At 36.9% G+C, this 19,091-nt stretch overlaps 1 protein-coding gene across 5 annotated transcripts in view; it reads right to left on the reverse strand.

The window, feature by feature from the left end:
* The window catches only part of LONP2 (lon peptidase 2, peroxisomal), a 118,818-nt gene that overhangs the window by 93,608 nt on the left and 6,119 nt on the right, over nt 1-19,091 (reverse strand). For 4 of the 5 annotated variants that reach the window (XM_021931932.2, XM_021931931.2, XM_017953332.3 and 1 more), the window contains exons 2-6: nt 15,613-15,847; nt 11,256-11,387; nt 9,658-9,780; nt 6,818-6,981; nt 5,497-5,591 (exon numbers count right to left, since the gene is read on the reverse strand). In XM_021931932.2, the coding sequence (XP_021787624.2) occupies nt 5,497-5,591; nt 6,818-6,981; nt 9,658-9,780; nt 11,256-11,387; nt 15,613-15,847 (749 nt within the window). The remainder of the gene's footprint in view (nt 1-5,496; nt 5,592-6,817; nt 6,982-9,657; nt 9,781-11,255; nt 11,388-15,612; nt 15,848-19,091) is intronic. The other variant, XM_017953333.2, reaches the window with a different exon arrangement.

Raw genomic sequence — 19,091 nt, forward strand, 5'->3', positions numbered from 1 at the left:
AAAATGTTTTTTTCACTTAATATATTACAGACAACTTTCACTGTCACACATATATTTATCAGTAACATTCTATGGCTACTTAATACTCCATTACTTAATTATCTATATTCATTTAACTACTTCCCTACTGCTGAGCATTCAAGTTGTTTATACATCTTTACATTTATAAAAGATGCTTCAACTGTGCATCACTGTAACTAAATCATCCCATATATCTGCAATGATTTCTTTCAGATTATCTTCTATGAACAGAAGTGCTGGGTCAAAAAAAAAGAGATGATGTAAAGAATTGCCTAACTGCCACACAGAAAGTTGTATCAAAGTCTCATCAGAAGTGTGTGAGTTAGGCTTTGTTTCTAGAGCCAGGCTTTCAACAGGTTTACTAATATGTTTCAGCACTTAAAATACTCAGATTAAACACCAGGTAACAGAAGCCAAAATAAATTCACTAGATGGGTGGCTGCCAGAGGATAATACACAGCCACATGATCATGCTGGCAGTGAAAGAAGAAGATGGGAGAGACAAATACACACAAATCTTTTAATTAATTAGTACACACTCTTTTAATTATCTAGAATTTGCTACGGATTTTTCATAAAGGAAAAAAATGGCCTGAGATGGTAATTTGGTTCCCAAGCTAGTTCCCCCAAAAACCTAGCTAAGCAGTAAACTATATAATTTAATTATAGTACTATTGATTTTAGTCAGAGTCCTAGGTGAGTGATGCAAGAGGAGAAAAACTAAAATTTCTTCCCCCTTTCCTGGCGCCGGAACCCAACCAATGAATATATGAAGAAGTGAAAGATAGAAAGTTTCTCAATTGTTTCACAATGCTAGCCCTGACACTAAAACCTACCACAGTAAACCTAAAAGAAAACCTCAGACATCCCTTTTTATATAGCTGTAAATATTAAAATGATAGTAAATCAAATCTATAAAGAATAATCTACTAAATCCCAGTGGGATTTATTTTAGTTATGCAAAGATGGTTCAATGTTAGGTCATCAATATCATCATGTCCAAGAAGAGTAAGTTTCCATCAAAATATCATCTTGTACCTAAAAAGGTACTTGTTATAATGCATTATCCATTCATGATTAACACATTCAGTAAGGTAAGAATAAAAGTCAAGATAATTTAGAAAAGACACAACACTGTGAAGAAATTTCTTCCAAGAAATGTGCCAAGTAAAGATAATTTTAAAAGTTCTTTCAATCTTTTAAGTAAAGGTGATTTCCATGCTGTATACATTATTTTCTATCTTTTCCATACAAGAATAACTTTTTCTAGTTATTCTCTTTAATGATTCAGAAATGATTTTGAATAACATGTGGTTACATGAAAAAAATTTTCAAATTTCAATATAAATTTCCCTATTTATAATTGGAAGACTGAAATGGTATCTACTGACTCCTCTGAGATGGGAAAATCTGCAAAGATATTTCCTACAGCTCTTTCCTCTCTGCTTTCCTTTCTGCTTTCAGTTACTATCTGAGATCTCCACTTGGTAGGTAAACTTCTCTTTCAGAAATTACGAATGGGGGGCTGGGCTTGGTGGCTCACACTTGTAATCCCAGCACTTTGGGAGGCCGAGGTGGGAGGATCACTTGAGGTCAGGAGTTCGAGACCAGCCTGGCCAACGTGGTGAAACCCCATCTCTACTAAAAATACAAAAATTAGCTGGGCATGGTGGCAGGCGCCTGTAATCCCTGATATGCAGGAGAATCGCTTGAACCCAGGAAGCAGAGGTTGCAGTGAGCCGTGATCGCACCACTGCATTCCAGCCTGGGTGACAGGGCAAGACACCATCTCAAAAAACAAACAAACAAATGAAGATATTTAGGCTGGACACAGTGGCTCAGTGGCTCAGGTCTGTAATCCCAGCACTTTTGGAGGACAAGGCAGGCAGATCACTTGAGGGCAGATCACTTGAGGCCAGGAGTTCTAGACCAGCCTGGCCAACATGGTGAAACCTTGTCTCTACTAAAAATACAAAAATGAGCCGGGTGTGGTTGCAAGCGTCTATAATCCCAGCTACTTGGGAGGCTGAGGCAGGAGAACTGCTTGAACCCAGGAGACGGAGGTTGCAGTGAGTCAAGATCACACCACTGCACTCCAGATTGGGCGACAGAGTGAGACTCCGTCTCAAAAATATATATATGAATGGCATTTTAATGGTTTTATAACCACACTCACAATTATCTAGACATAATCCTATGTAGCAAAGGTTTAGGAGCTTAACATGACTCCTTTTATACCATAATTTACTCATCTTCAGTTCTTCGTTGAAATGCTAAACAATGGAATTATTTTCATGATGGATACATGGCTGCTATACATCTCTAGTGCTGACACATATGGCATCTCAGAGTACCAAGAAATGTTTCCTTTCAACTAAAAGGCAGTATTTTGTTATGACATGCAAACTTTAAATAAATCAAAAAATAAATTTACTACCACAGCTCACCATAGCTTTATTTTTTGATATTTTATTTTATTAAATATTTTTATTTTATTTATTATTTTATTTTTTAAAACAGAGTCAAGGTCTTCCTATGTTACCCATGCTGGTCTCAAACTCCTGGGTTCAAATGATCTGTCCACTTTGGTCTCTCAAAGTGCTAGGATTACAGGTGTGAGTCACTGTGCCCAGCCAGCTTTATTTTTAATAGCTAAAAAAACTGAAAACAACCCAAATGTCTATCAACAGATGAAGTGATAAACAAATGATGGTATATCCATACAACAGAATACAACTCCAGCAATAAAAAGAAACAAATTACTGTTATATACAGCAACATGGATGAACCTCAAAATAATCATGCTGAATTGAAGAAGCCAGAAAAAAGGGCTCATACTCTATGATTCCATTTATATGAAATTTTAGAAAATACAGATTAATCTTTAGTGGTTGCTTGGGGATTAGGAGGCAAGGAGGAAAGGGGCAGGGAAGAAGGAAGGGATTATTAAAGAGCATGAAGAAACTTCTGGAGGTGATGGTTGTACTCATTATCTTAATTATGGTGATAACATTACAGATGTATACATAAGTCAAAACTCATCAAAATGTACATATTACATTTGTGAAGTTTACTCTATGTCAATTACACTTCAATAAAGCTCAAAAAAGAAAAAAAACCTTTCTCTAAAGAGAAATTAAGGGCCAGGCGCAGTGGGTCACATTTGTAATCCCAGCACTTTGGGAGGCCGAGACGGGTGGATCACTTGAGGTCAGGAGTTCAAGACTAGCCTGTCCAACATGGTGAAACCCCGTCTCTGCTAAAAATACAAAAAATTAGCCAGGTATCATGGCGGGCGCCTATAATTAAGGCTACTTGCGAGGCTGAAGCAGGAGAATCACTTGAACTTGGGAGGCGGAGGTTGCAGTGAGCCAAGATCACGCCACTGCACTCCATCCTGGGCGACAAGAGTGAAACTCCATGTCAAAAAAATTAATAAATAAATAGAAATTAAGGAAACAATCTCATTTACAATAGTTTCAGAAAGAATGAAATACTTAACAACAAACTTAACCAAGGAGGTAAAAGGTCTGTACGCTAAACATCATAAAACACTGATGAAAGAAGTTAGACACAAACAAGTGGAAAGATATTACATGTTCATAGACTAGAAAAATGTTGTTAAAATATCTATACCACTCAAAGCAATCTACTAGTTCAATGTAATCCCTATTAAAATTCCAATGACATTTTTCACAAAAATAGATTTTAAAAAATCCTAAAATTAATAAGAAATTACAAAAGACCCTGAATAGCCAAACCAATCTGGAGGAAGAACAAACGTGGAGACACCAGACTTTCTGACTTCAAGTTATATTACGAAGCTACAGTAATCAGAGACTATGATTCTGGCACAAAAACAGACACACGGACCAATGGACTAGAATGGAGAGCCCAGAAATAAACCCTATAAGGTTAGCTAGAAAGTCAACTAATTTTCAACAACGGCACCAAGAATATACAACAGGGAAAGGCCAGTCTCTTCAAAAAAATGTTGTTGGGAAAACAGATACCCACATGCAGAAGAACGCACTTGAACCCTTATATTACACCGTGTACAAACATTAATTCAAAATGGACTCAAGACTTAAATGTAAGGCCTGAAACTGTAAAAGTCCTAGAAGAAAATATATTTTAAAAGCTCCTTGACATTGGTCTGGGCATGGTATTTTTGATATGACACCAAAGTCAAGTCAACAAAAGCAAAAATGAACAAGTGAAATTATATCAAACTAAAAAGCTTCTGTACAGAAAAAAAAGTTCAGCAAAATGAGAAGGCAACCTATGTAACGGGAGAAAATATGTGCAAACCATATATCTGATAAGGGGTTAATATCCAAAATATATAAGGAACTCATGAAACTTAACACCAAAAAATCAAATAAGTGCTTATCATGACTAATAATCAGGGAAATGCAAATCAAAACCACAATGAGAAAGCACTTTATGCCTGTTAGGATGGCCATTATTAAAAAAAACAAACCAACCATAACCAGTGAAGGTGAGGATATGGAGAAAAGGGCACCGTTGCACGCTGTTGTTCGGAATGTAAATTGGTATAGCCATTATGGACACAGTATGGAAGTTACTAAAAAAGTTAATAAAACAACTTCCATATGATCCAGCAATCCCACCTCTGGGTAAATAGCCAAAGGAACTGACATCAGGATCTCAAAGAGATAGCTGCACTTCCGTATTCACTGCAGTATTACTTACAATAGCCAAGATACGGAAACAACTGAAATATCTACTGATACATAAGTGAATAAAGAAAATGTGGTATAGACATACAATGGAACATTATGCACCTTAAAAAAGAAGGAAATCTTGCCATCTGTGACAACATGGATGGAACTAGAAGGCATCATGCTAAGTGAAATAAGCCAGACACAGAAAGACAAGCACTGTATGATTTCACCTATTTAATGCATGTGGAATCTAAAATAGTCAAACTCATAGAAATGCAGAGTAAACTCGTAGTTGCCAGGGGATGAGAGGAGAAGAAAATGGGAGGTGATGGTTAAAGGAAACAAAGTTTCAGTTATGCAAGATAAATAAGTTCTAGAGATCTACTACAAAGAAAAGTGCCTATCACTAACAATATCGTTAATTTAACATTAGACCTTATGTTCAACGTTCTTACCACCAGCACCAAAACAAAAAAGCCAATAATAATGATGATGATAATAATCACAAAAGACGTAGGAGGAAACTTTGGAGGTGATGGATATGTTTATGGCTATGAGGATTGTGATGGTTTCATGGGTGTATACTTATTCCGAAACTCACTGAGATGTATTCATTAAATATATGCAGCTTTTTGTATGCCAATCACACTTCAATAAAATGGTTCCAAAAAAATTGAAAACAAAAATAACAGTAAGACAATCAGTGGAGTAAATCTGAAATGAAAAACTGCATGAGCTTTCTGAGTGACAATTAGACTGCAAAAAAAGGTGTAATTTTTTGGCTTACCAGTTGTGCTTTTGTTCCAAGGAAGTTCTACCATAAGTTCCAAATAATTTCTAGTCAGAGCATATTCTGGCATTGACTGAGGCATTTTTTTGAGTCTGTGGAGAAAGAATACACAGCAAACTTGTTCAAGAACACAGAAAAATTCTGTAACAGAAAAATCGAACAGCTCTCTTTCTTGGTTAGATATATCATGCATGTTTAGTTAAACAAATCTGAAAAAGTTTGAAAGTATCCAGATAATAAAACGTTTATTTTGTTTTGTAATGTAATGATCACCACTCCTCTCTCTCTCCCCAGCCTACTATACTGCCCCTTCTGTAGTCCCACCAGGGAGGGGTTCTTCCCTTCTGCTCTGCTTTCTCTACAATGTATTCTCATATTTTGTAAGTACTTAATGTACTTACAAAACAAAATAAGGCAGATACCTGCAAACTGCAGGAGAAAACAGTATATCTAATTCTATCCTGGAAATATGGCCTCACTAGTGTGTGTCCCTTTTAAGCTCACAGGGATAGTCAAGTGACACATATCCATCGGTTTACTTATCACAGTAAGATGTAAGTGCCTAACTATGCGTAATACAATAATTTTATTCTTTTGTATCAGAGATGAGTGAGGTGTCGCCTCATAAAAGCAAGCTAAATCATATACTCATTTGAATGTAATTATAAGTTATTTATGATTGGATATTATTATGTCTTTACACTCTTTTCAACCCAGTAGCGGTCCATAAGTGTTCTATATATATTAACTAATGTCAGAGGCAATATAAAATACCCATCAACTACAATTACCAATGTTCTTAACTGTGAGCCTCAGAAAGTCAAATATGAAGTCACTAAGCATTCAAGCAGGCTCATTACAATTCACTAATAAAAGAAAATGGAATAAGAGTTATAAAGTTAAAAGTATGTAAAGGAAAAATGGCTTTCAGTTTAACACTGGGGATATCCAGAAAATGTAATCAACCCACATATCCTATTCTGTTATCAAGGTTTCCCTGTACTTTGTCTTGTACGAAGAGAAATGGACAGTCCTTGCCCTTGAGAGTTTATAATCTAGAGAAGAAAAGTCACGTGAAGAATACGATGCTAACTGAATAAACATTACGTATAAACAAAGAAGCATGGTCTGTTCTTTCAGACAACAAAAAGGCAGCTGCAAGAGTTATAATGCACACTGCAGGTGGAAGACTTGCACCATGTATCCTCAGTATTTGAGAAAAGAGTAGTGAAAGTGGTGTTAATCAGGAGTACTAAGAATGTTAATCAGGAGTTCTGAGAATGAAAACAATAATGAACAAATGCCTTTTATAATTTACCTCTTTATCTCCTTGACACAGACTTTATGGGCCTGCTCTGGCATACTAGATGTTTGTATTTTTTTCTCTAGCATGACAATGTCATCATTATCTTCATCTTCATCTTCATCTTCTAAAGTACCTGAGATATGTGTAATTCTCCTAATAGGGCGTATTGCTATAACCTAATGTAGAAAGCAGAAGAGTAAAACCGTATGTCAAAATAAATTGGAAATAGTACCCAAGTACACCCAAGATTATGACTGGTGCTGAATAAACATTTTTATGACTATAGTCTATAGCTTTAGGAAGTGAAGTTCAGAATGACAATCTGAACTTCAGGCGGTTGTATACAGAGAGGCAGTAGAATTGCAAAAGCAGACCAGCATAAGGTAGACATGATTCTTTGGTATATGCTTACAATAATACGTGCATGAGAAAACAAATTTCAAGGAACTGGATACCAGAAATGATTAAACCATCTAGGAACTATCTTTCTTTCAGCTACTATTGCAGCCACTATTTTCTTGAAATACATTACTTCTTACCATCTGGTGACTGAAAAAAAATCCATTTTATTTCTCACATTACAAAATTTCTTCCTAGCATCTTCAACCTTTCCACCACTGGCTCTATTTTGTCTTCAAAGCTTTCCTGCTTTCAAAATATTTTTTCTTACCTCTAGTTCCTTCTAGTTAACTACCACACTATTTACTTCCCTTCTTGTGAGGTTCTGTGACAAGTGGCTATAACCACCAGATCCCCTACCTCATCAATCACTTCAGTGAGCCTTTGGCATCTGTTCCCATCCTGCCAAAATTGTTCTTTCAAATCTAAAAAACATATTCTGTGCAAAGTCAAATGGCCTTTGTGTTCTCCGCTATGATCTCTCTATCATATGTTAAAACTACCTTATGTGCTCCTTGAAATTCATGAATAAACAACCATTACTGGAGCAAAATGATATACTAGCATTTAATTTAAAAGCCCCCAGAACATTTTATTTTTTGAGACAGGGTTAAGCTTTGTCATCCAGGCTGAAGTGCAATGGCATCAACACTGCTTACTGCAGCCTCAACCTCCCTGGCTCAAGCAATCCTTCCACCTCAGCTTCCTAAGTAGCTGGGACTACAGACACACACCACCATGTTGGCTAATTTTTAAATTTTTTTTTTGTAGAGGTCTCACTATGTTGCCCAGCCTGGTCCTGAACTCCTGGCCTCAAGCAATTCTCCTTCCTTAGCCCCCAAAGTGCTGGGATTACAGGTGTGAGCCACCACATTCAGGCCAGAACTTATTTTTTAACCTGGAAAATTCATCTATTTAATACATTCAAATATAAAAATGTTTAAAATATAAAGCAGTAAATAAAAATTTAATTTTATAAAAACTTAAGTACTAAATATATGCTTTTATTCTTATATAAGTCATCAGCAGATAAAATATTATAAATAAAAAACTGAACATATTATATATATTTTTAAAAGTGAGAGTTCTATAAGCATATCAGTGATTTCACTGTTAAGACAAAAGCACTTTTTAATGCATTTTTCCTTCCTGACTGCTAAAACAGTGTTTTTCAACTCTTAGGGGAATGAAAAGGACAGAGTTTTAGGCTAACTCCAAATATTATCCTGATTCCTACTTTTTAAATAACTATCTCTTGTTTGATCATTTTCTGGAGCACTTTTGAAAAACTTTCATTTTAAGTGATGGCAACCTTTATTGAGAGTAAGTTGAAGTTTTCTGCAACTCCCAGTGGATTTGTCTTTCTACACAAAATGAGTAATTGAATCCCTAATCTGATCTCAAGCCAGAAATAATCCAGTTTTCTGCATGTTTTAAACAGCATGGTGTCCTGGAGTACTAAACCCCAGCATGATGATCACTGTTCCTCTCTCTCTCCTCGGCCTACTTCACTGCCCCTTCTCTAGTACCACCAGGGAGGAGTTCTTCCCTTCTGCTCTGCTTTCTCTACAATGTATTCTCTTTGATGACAAGACTTCTGTACTGATGAACATCAAATTGCTAACATAATTCTCAACACCTCACTTAAGTCAGAGTTCTGCATCTCCAACAGCCTTCAAAGAACTGCCATTTTCACATCCTGTCCATATCAAATATATTTTCCTAATCTAAACTCTGTCCAGACATAAAAATTGAAAAATCAACAGATCAAGGTAGACTTCAAACAGATCCCATCATACATATAAATGTAATGGATGATAATGGGGATGGGAAGGATTATTTAATTAGTGGTGTTGAGTCAAATAAAAAGCTATTTGAAGGAAAAATACAACTGCTGTCTTCAAAATAATATATGGGTTAAAGAATTAAATACTTTTTAAAAAATCAACTAAAGTTAAACTGAAAGGAAAGTGAATATTTATCAAGCCACTGGAGGTTAGAGGACTTAAACTTAGAAAACAAAAAAAGATCAAGAGTTTGACTAAATAAAAATGGAAACTCTTGTAAGTTGAAAACAGCCAAATTTCGGACACAACATACAGTCCCTTTAAGAAACAGTTTTGTATTACTTCCTTAATACTACATGCAGTAAAAAAATGTTACACTCAAAGACACCCATCACAGTTATTTGTTAGTGCTTACAATATGCAAAACACTGGAAACAACAGGGGAAATGGCTCAGTAAATTATCCTTTTGGACGATAACCAAAACAAAGTGAGAAAAATGCTTACATGCTTTAAAAAATAAATCCAGGCAAAGACAAGGATGAGAAGGAAACATCTAAATTTTATCAGTAATGTGAGTGGTAGGAGACAATAAACTTTTCTTTTTTGTTCCTCTCTTTATTCTCCTCTTTTTTTCAAACCTCAAATGGATTAAAATAAATATTTACCCTCTTATCATCATCTTGCTTGGGTTTTCTGGTTTTTTGAAGCAATTTTAGGCCTTCAATTTGTCTGACAAGCAGTGGTATAGTCATCTTGAACCGCTCCTCTAGGCTCACAGCATCTAAAATCTAAGGAAATGTGAGTCAATTAATAGGATCTCTCTCAGAAACACACAATCAAAATTCTTACCAGTATTCACAGCTACACTACGGCTAAGACAACTCAAATGAACTATATTAATCAGCAAGGTTGTTTGAGATGAGTATCAGAATCCTCAAAAAAGAAAGAAAAAACAGAATCTTGATTTTTCACTTTAAAATGAAGCTGTGTGTTTTTAAGATTAAAAAAACCAGATACACAGTTGACGTCAACTCTTTCTGGGAATTATTCTCTTAAAGCCCAGCATGTGTTTTCATATTAGATCTAAACAAATTATAAGTTCAAAATATTAAATGTTTACATATACAAGACAACAGAAGCACTGAACCAACTCTCGCTAGTGATTTGTCGGACCACGGGCCGCTCTCCGTTCCTGCAGTAAGACACACTGCTGCCGCCCACAGTCAGGGGGCTCTCTGGCAGTCCTGTAACTCTTCTACTCCCACCGGTTTAATTGAATTCCTGTGTATAACCAACCTGTTTGTGTTAGTTGCATTTGCTATTATAACAGTTGGATTTAAGTATTAAATAAACTGATAACATATGAAAGAGCTGTTTCACTGAAAACAAACAAATGTTCTAGGATGATTCAGTAAAAAAGACTGCTTTAAAAATAAGTGTGCAAGAAAACTTAAAGTATTACAGTTTGGGGATTAAGTCATGTAAATGTAGGATTCTACACTTGGATTACTTTTCAAGTGTCTTTAAAATTCATTTCACTTTAAATAAATATCAATTTAAAATTATAAGTAATGTGTCATAGGTGTGATTTATATAAAAACATCATGAAGATTCTAAGAAAAAAGGTCCACACATAAGGGAAGGGCCATGGCTCCACATTTAAAAATAGTGAATCAAAGAATGTCTACATATTTAAGTTAAATTAAATATTCACCCTTTTTTTTTTTTTTTGAGACAGAGTCTCTGTTGCCCAGCCTGGAGTGCAGTGGCACAATCTTGGCTCACTGCAGCCTCCGCCTCCCGGGTTCAAGCGATTCTCCTGCCTCAGCCTCCCAAGTAGCTAGGATTATAGGCGTGCACCACCACGCTCAGCTAATTTTGTATTTTTAGTAGAGATGGGGTTTTGCCATGTTGGCCAGGCTGGTCTTGAACTCCTGATCTCAACTGATCCACCCATCTCGGCCTCCCAAAGTGCTGGGACTACAGGCGTGAGCACGCAGCCAAATACTGACCTTTTTATGATTCTTTGCTTTAACTTTTTCTGTAAATTGACTATTAGTACTGATTATACAAATAAAAGAGATGCTTGTGTAAACAAAAATATAAAACAATCACATTTGAAAGTCAGCTTAAATGTAAAAGCATTTCAACTACTTTGGGTCTCCAATATCTTTTTCTTGAAGGTCAAAACTTAACTACTCACTATCTAGATCTCAATAAAAAGTGACAAAGCAACCTGGCATTCAAGAACGGAACACTGTACCTGGAGTTTCTCTTTGTTGCTTGTTCGGATAATTGATGTCAAGATGTCTGGTAAAGCTTCCCTTGGAAGACTATCTAAAAGACGTCTCAATTTAGCAACTGCAGGGACAGACATATCCAACATTTCAACCAACTAGAAGGGGGAAAAAAAGTCTTTTAAATGAAATCTGGCATTATTTGTGAATTTTTAAAAATCAGGTTTCCATCTAGGTTTAATGTTTGGGCCTCAGTCTTTGTTTTTGAAAGATCACTGATTAATATAGTCCACGTATTTTACAGGCCTCAGAGGAAAAGAAAAGTACTTTCAAAACGTCAGTCAGAATGAAAAGCAATAATGGCTCAAAAGTAGTTAATACTAATGTTTACAAAGGCTTTGTAAACTTGTGCCATGATTATTTTTAACTTTCTATTAAAAAAAATTCAAACGTACAAAAAAGTTGCAAGAATCATACAGTAACTCCTGTATATCCTTATTCCAGATTCACGAATTGAATTCACCAACTGAAAAGTGGCATTTTGCCACGTTTGCTTTCTCTCTCTCCACACTCACACATAATTAATAAACATTTGAGGATAAGCTGCAGAATCGAAATCCTTATTCTTTAAATCTCTAATCCTGTGATAGATTAAGGACCCTTGTTCTTAAGAACAAGAATATTCTCTTACATAATCACAATATAACCCCTATTAGATGCATATTATTAGAAATATGTGTATTATTAGAAATTTAGCATAGTTGATGATATTATCACGGCCAATCAGAGGCTGAAATATTAATATTTAGTATAACATGTATGTATTAGTCTGTTCTCACACTGCTAATAAAGACATACCAGAGACTGGGTAATTTATAAAAGACAGAGGTTTAATGGACTTACAGTTCCACATGGCTGAGGAGGCCTCACAATCATGGAAGAAGGCAAAGGAAAAGCAAAGGCCTGTCTTACACGGCGGCAGGCAAGACAGCGTATGCAGGGGAGCTATCATTTATATAACCATCAGATCTTGTGAGACTTATTCACTACCAAGAGAACAGTAAGGGGGAAACCGCCCCCATAATTCAATTATCTACACCTGGCACTGCCCCTGACACACGGGAATTATTACAACTCAAAGTGAGATTTGGGTGGGGACACAGCCAAACCATATCAATTTGGACTAACTAGAATCTGAGCACTGACTGTGAATGATTTTCAGAAAAACAACTGTCAGGGTGTATCTGGGAGTTAAGACAGATTATGCCCAAGACACACTTTCAGTAACTGTGATAGTCATTAGGGCTACTGACAAACTCCCCTTTTCTTCCGGGCACTGCTCTTTCTAACTTCCTTCAAATATATTAATAGGTGTGTCTAAGAGTTTTAAATTGACCCATGAAACATAGTAGAAGTGACAGTTCCTTCTGGGCAGAAGCATTACAAGCCAATGAGAGACACGTCCCATTTCCTTTTCCTGCCTCAGAGATAAGGGAAGCATGTCTTGAGATGAATCTCCAATCCACCTGGGTCCAAGTGACTCTAATAGGCAGACACAACCCCCACTAGTCTCAGGCATGAAGCATGAGCCAGAAAGACACTCATGTCATGTGACTGAGATTTCAGAGAAGTTAACACAGCAAAACTTAGTTCACACTAATTCATAAATGATGTACCAAATCCTCATTTAGTCAATTCAAATAAGATTTCATGTGCTAATAATAATCAAACCCCTCCAACAACATTGTAATTTTGGAACCTATCCATTACCTGCCTAGAATGAAGGGAGTTAAAGTATAATTACGATGCTGTTCAGGTGGAAGAAGTAGGTAATAAAATTTGAATACCCTTACTACTAGGAATTCACCCTATGAAAATAAATAAAACAGTTAACACTCATTTTCCAAACATTTACTGAGTACAAACTATCTGCCAGACCCAATACACTGCTCAGTACAGGATGGCTAAAGGAGAAAAATAAATTCAAATTTGGTAGAGAAAAAATACCTATAAGATACATTCCAATACAATGGGATAAGCATTATGTTAAATTACATGTATGACAGACTGTGAAGGCACAGAGAGAGGAGTGGTAACAGCCTACAGCCGTTGGAAAAGCATAGATTCAATTTTAAAATTCAGAGATGGAGGCCAGGCGTGGTGGCGGTTGGATCATGAAGTCAGGAGTTCGAGACTAGCCTGGCCAACATGGGTAAACCTTGTCTCTATTAAAGATACAAAAAATTAGCCGGGCATGGTAGCACATGCCTGTAATACCAGCTACTCAGGAGGCTGACACAGGAAAATCACTTGAACCCGGAAGGCGGAGGCTGCAGCGAGCCGAAATTGCACCACTGCACTCCAGCCTGGGTAACAGGGCGAGACTCCGTTTCACAAAAAAAAAAAAAAAAAAAAAAATCAGAGATGGAAGAGCACTCCCAGCAGAGAACCAAAGGCAGAATCATAGAGACATGAAATAACTCAATGTGAAGCTGTTTTACATTCAGTAGAGCTAGAACTAGGGTGTCAATGAGGTGATAACTAGAGTTGAGGCAAGACAGATAGGCCCAAGACAAGTTGCAAACGGTCTTAATGTTAATACTAAGAAATTTCGTGTTCATCCTATAGCCATTAAAGTCTTTTATTCAAGGGAAAGGGATGCCCCAAACTTCTTTTAGAAAGGCTCAGTGAAGAGAAAAGGTTCAAGACGAAGAACTAGGAGACAAGAGGCTATTGAAGAAGTCCATTGAAGAGGGCTGTAGAAGTAGATGCAGAAGGGGATGAAAGAGAATAATTAATTGGAAATAAACTTAATGTCTAAAAAGGGAAATTACAAAATTAGTATACATTAACTCAATGAAATTAATAAAAGTACTTAATATGAACCTTAGACATGGATAAAAAAACAAAACATATAATTGAATATGAAATTTAACAAAAATTAAATTTGATGCATGATGATAGTAAGATGTGTGGTGATCTATTTATCTCTAAAAATTCTTTTAATGTCACTGTAAAATCTTTAAAAGTTTAAAAGTTTTTTCTAGATTCAAAGTGCAAAGAAGTAAAGGCAATGCGAAAGAGGCCACGTCTAACAGAAGCACAAAGACCCAGCGAACATCACTGCCGAAAAGAAAAAGAAATTCTATTTCTCTCAATCTCCTTTATTCCGAAGCAGTATATTCACTATTCCAGCTTTCAAACTGAAGTTTCTTTCCTCAAAGTCCTTTTTTTCAGCTCTCATAGAAATTACAGATTTGAATTTTCAATTTTTCTTTTTTTTTTTTTGAGTCAGGGTCTCACTCTGTTGCCCAGGCTGGAGTGCAGTGATGCAATCTTGGCTCACTGCAACCTCCACCTCCTAGGTTCAAGTAATTCTCCCACCTCAGCCTCCCCAGTAGCTGGGACTACAGGCACGCACCATCACACCCAGCTAATTTTTGTACATTTTGTAGAGACGGGATCTCACCATGCTACCCAAGCTGATCTCAAACTCCTGGGCTCAAGCAATCCGCCTACTTCAGCCTCGCAAAGTGCTGGGATTACAGGCGTGTACCACTGCAGCCGGCCCTCAAATTTTCTATTTTTCTATTATTGTTCATTACACTATAAGTATGGCTCTTCAAATGCCATATCAGATACAAGTACCACAGGCTATGAGCACTTGCCCTACACATAGTTCAATGATCAGTAGTATTTATAATAGAAACTTTTAAACATCTGATCCTCATAGATCTAGTTATAGTCACTGGATTATATTAATAGAAAAGTAGACTATACTTTATAATTTTATATGTTTCATTAAGGTTTGAAACAAAATGGGGTGGGAAGAGGAGCTTTCTGTTCTATCTAGAGTTAACCAAAAAAACTAGAATTAAGGAGTCAAATATTTAATGCATATCTAAAATGTGCTTCCCTCCCAGCATTCTAGTTAATTAAGGTTTTAACCATACTTGAAACCAGCCTACCACAGGCTTGATCTGCCATAGTTACTGCTAGACAATGTGATCCTGACTTCTGAAGTAATATAACTTATATAAATGGTGCCTAGATATTTTAGTGACAAATAGCTTCTGTGCAGTATTTTATTTTTTAGCTTTAAATATTTAGGTTTAATAATTATCTAGTTTAGAGACAGTAGAAGTTAGAAAGAAACCTGTAGAAATAACATTTCGAAAAACTTTAGAAAGGGTAGGCCAATATGTCCTGGAATGATTTAGGCAGAACCCCAGACAAGAGTAAATCAGAATTAATATATTATGTTACTAAGTCACTTAAATGTATACTGTCCTAAAACTTCACCATCCAACAGATTCATCGTATCTTAGGAAAGCAAAGGAACCAAAAACAAATGGGTTTTAAGAAAAAACAAAAGCAACTTACTTGTACCGCATATTTGTAAAACTGCTCCGATAGTTCTCCTAGCTCCTCCCTCATTTTACAGGTGCTGGGAAACTCCTCAAGTCGGTCCAATTGCTCTACTTCAGCAATGGGATATGGCTTCTCTTTTAAGACCTGTACAATCTGGAAACGGCACAGGCCTGTAATCAACAGAGTATAGTGGGGCTTGGGCCAGTTACTGCCCACAACCTGAACGGCCAGTGCAGCTGTGCCAATCCTGAAAAACACACAAAACAGTAGTATTACAAACATTCAACATGGGAGAACAGAAACTCACTTCCGAAAGTGTTGGCTTTTCTAATAAATTCATTAAGCAAAAAAAAAAAAACTGAAGTGTAAATAAATTATTTCTCTATTTAACTTAGCATCCAGCATGTGGCCTCTTCCGCCACTACCCTCAGCTATACGGCAAAGCGGGCCATCTCACTATAATCCGCACCTCTTTTAAAAAATTAGGTAGGAATTTGTAAACACTTGGATTATCAGGCATAAAAATGTAAGAGGAAAGTAGTTCAGAATTACATATCTTAAATTAACGTTGTCAACTAAGAATAAGGCAATCTTATACCAGGATAAATATCAATTTAAATACATTTAAATATAAATAGCATTAACCAATCTAAGAAATCTCTGTTCCAACACCAGTTGTTCTACTAACATCGAGTCAGTTTTCTTACATAATCTATGAAACTTCCATATACCCACCTTATCACGAACTGGGAACTTACATATTATGCCCTTAACACTGAATTTCTAAGTGTGAGGGCTAAATATTACAGTCCACACACTGCCATAGACTGAGGAGAGCTAAAGAAAGATCCACATCTCAAAAGGTCTCAACCTAGTTCTAAGTGGTAATCACTTTTCCTAACAATAGGTGAAAAGGCTTTAAGTCTCAGCTCCTCACCAGCAAATACAACTCTGATCAAGTCACATATAAATTTAATTCACAGAAAGGAAGCCTCATCCAAACTAAGCCAGTTATATAAAATATAAAAATCAACATTGAGAAGATACTTCCAGATCCCAAAATAAATAATATTTTCTCCCTTCAGCCATAGGAAAACTGGTAATTCCAGAAAAGAAAATAGAAGGACTAGAACTCTCAACACCCTGGGAAAGCGGTAAGAGGAGAACACCACAGCTGCCCATCTCAAAGATAATAAATCATATAATACAGTATGTGAATATGAGTGAACTTGCTTACTTCTATACACAGTGAATTCTTGATTACTTCCTTATAAATTACTCATTCCATGGATTACACATAGCCTTTGGCTTCTTTCTGCCACTCAGCTTATTCTGAACTACGTCTATCCTTTCTTACCTTTCAGTCATTATCATATTTACAATAAAAACTGATTTAACTAATAACTTAAGCCAAACAACTGAGGAGATAAATTGGTGAGGGAAAAAAAATCACGTACATAAAAAACTTGAAATTATTTAGCAATTGGCTATTATTTTGACTTATTCGTGTTGTGGTTGCTTTTCTTCAATCAATAGTAGATCTTATTTCCCACTTCCTGAAAGCCCACTCAGATTGCCTGAGAAAGTGAGCCACATCTAAACTGATTAGAGAATAACTTAAACCATAATTCATTGCAGATGATATTCATCAATGTTTGCACAAGGCTGAAAGAGCTCACAGTCCTGTTTGTATATAAAACATCCACAGACAAGAAACTGGATCCCCAGCCTAAAGGGTTTACAAAGTAGAAACCAAGGAGGAACCAGAAAGAGAGATGAGACAAATCCAAACCTCCAGATCAGGAGACAAATTTAATTATTTGGGCTACGTCACTGCTAAAAGGTGATGCTAAAGAGGTTTTTTTTGGTGTTTTTTTTTTTTGTTTTTTTTTTTTTAGAGAGTCTCGCTTTGTCACCAGGCTGGAGTGCCGTAGCGTAATCTTGGCTCACTGCAACCTCCGTCTCCCAGGTTCAAGTGATTCTCCTGCCTCAGCCTCCCAAGTAGCTGGGACTACAGGCGCACGCCACCACATGCAGCTAATTTTTTATATTTTTTGCAGAGATAAGGTTTCACCGTGTTGGCCAGGATGGTCTCGATCTCTTGACCTCATGATCCGCCCACCTCGGCCTCCCAAAGTGCTGGTAGTACAGGTGTGAGTCACTGCAGCTTTTCTGTTTGTTTGTTTTAGAGGAAGTCTTGTCCTGTCGCCCAGGCTGAAGCACAATGGCGTGATCTTGGCTTACTGCACCCTCCCTCCTGCGTTCAAGGGATTCTCGTGCCTCAGCCTCCCAAGTAGCTGGGATCACAGGCACATACCACCACACCCAACTAATTTTTGTATTTTTAGTAGAGACGGGGTTTCACCATGTTGGCCAGGCTGGTCTCAAACTCCTGACCTCAGGTGATCCACCCACCTCAGCCTCCCAAAGTGCTAGGATTACAGGCATGAGCCACCAACCTGGCCAAAAGGGGTTTTCCTATAAAGCAAATACAATATTTTTGCTGTGAAAGGAAGATGTTCCAAACTGAAGAGATTAAGCTGAATTTATACTATGTCTACAAAAGGTATAGATGTATACATGTCTTAACTGCTTTTTACTTAAAATCACTTATAGTTGACTAGAAATTATCCCTTTTTAAAAAATCTTTTTTTTTTTTTTAAACAGAGATGGGGTCTCATTATGTTGACCAGGCTGAACTCGAACTACTGGCCTCAAGCAATCCTCCCATCTCGGCCTCCCAAAGTGCTAGGATTACAGACATGAGCTACCGCACCCAGCCTAGAATACATCCCTTTTACAGAAAAACGTCTGTGAAACTATAGATGGCTAGAAACAGAGTACCTGGTGAGACATTTTGGGTGAAAAGCATAGTGAAAAAGAATCTATTGTATATTGGGCCCCAGGTTTTATATATACAAACAGGTAAACAAACAAAATATTCAACTAATATTTTCCTTCTATGATATACAAAAGGATGTACATCAAGTCAGTCAGTCAGTCTTTTTTTTTTTTTTTTTGAGACGGAGTCTCGCCCTATCGCCCAGGCTGGAGTGCAGTGGTGCGATCTTGGCTCACTGCAAGCTCCGCCTCCCAGGTTCACGCCATTCTCCTGCCTCAGCCTCCCGAGTAGCTGGGACTACAGGCGCCTGCCACGCCTGGCTAATTATTATTATTATTATTTTTTTTTTTTGTATTTTTTAGTGGAGATGGGGTTTCACCGTGTTAGCCGGGATGGTCTTGATCTCCTGACCTTGTGATCCGCCCGCCTCGGCCTCCCAAAGTGCTGGGATTACAGGCAAGAGCCACTGTGCCCAGCCTCAAGTCAGTCATTTTTCTAAAAATTCTGGCTCTTCCATTGTATGTGCATTATTAGGTATGCTCAAAAGGCAGCATTTTAATTTTGCAACAGATCCAAACTTACACATCCCAATGACTGGTGTCCTTCCCTTTAGCTAGTAGCTCCGTAAATCTACATCCTAACTATGATA

Source organism: Papio anubis, chromosome 18 (assembly GCF_008728515.1).
Source record: "Papio anubis isolate 15944 chromosome 18, Panubis1.0, whole genome shotgun sequence".
Lineage (NCBI taxonomy): Eukaryota > Metazoa > Chordata > Mammalia > Primates > Cercopithecidae > Papio > Papio anubis.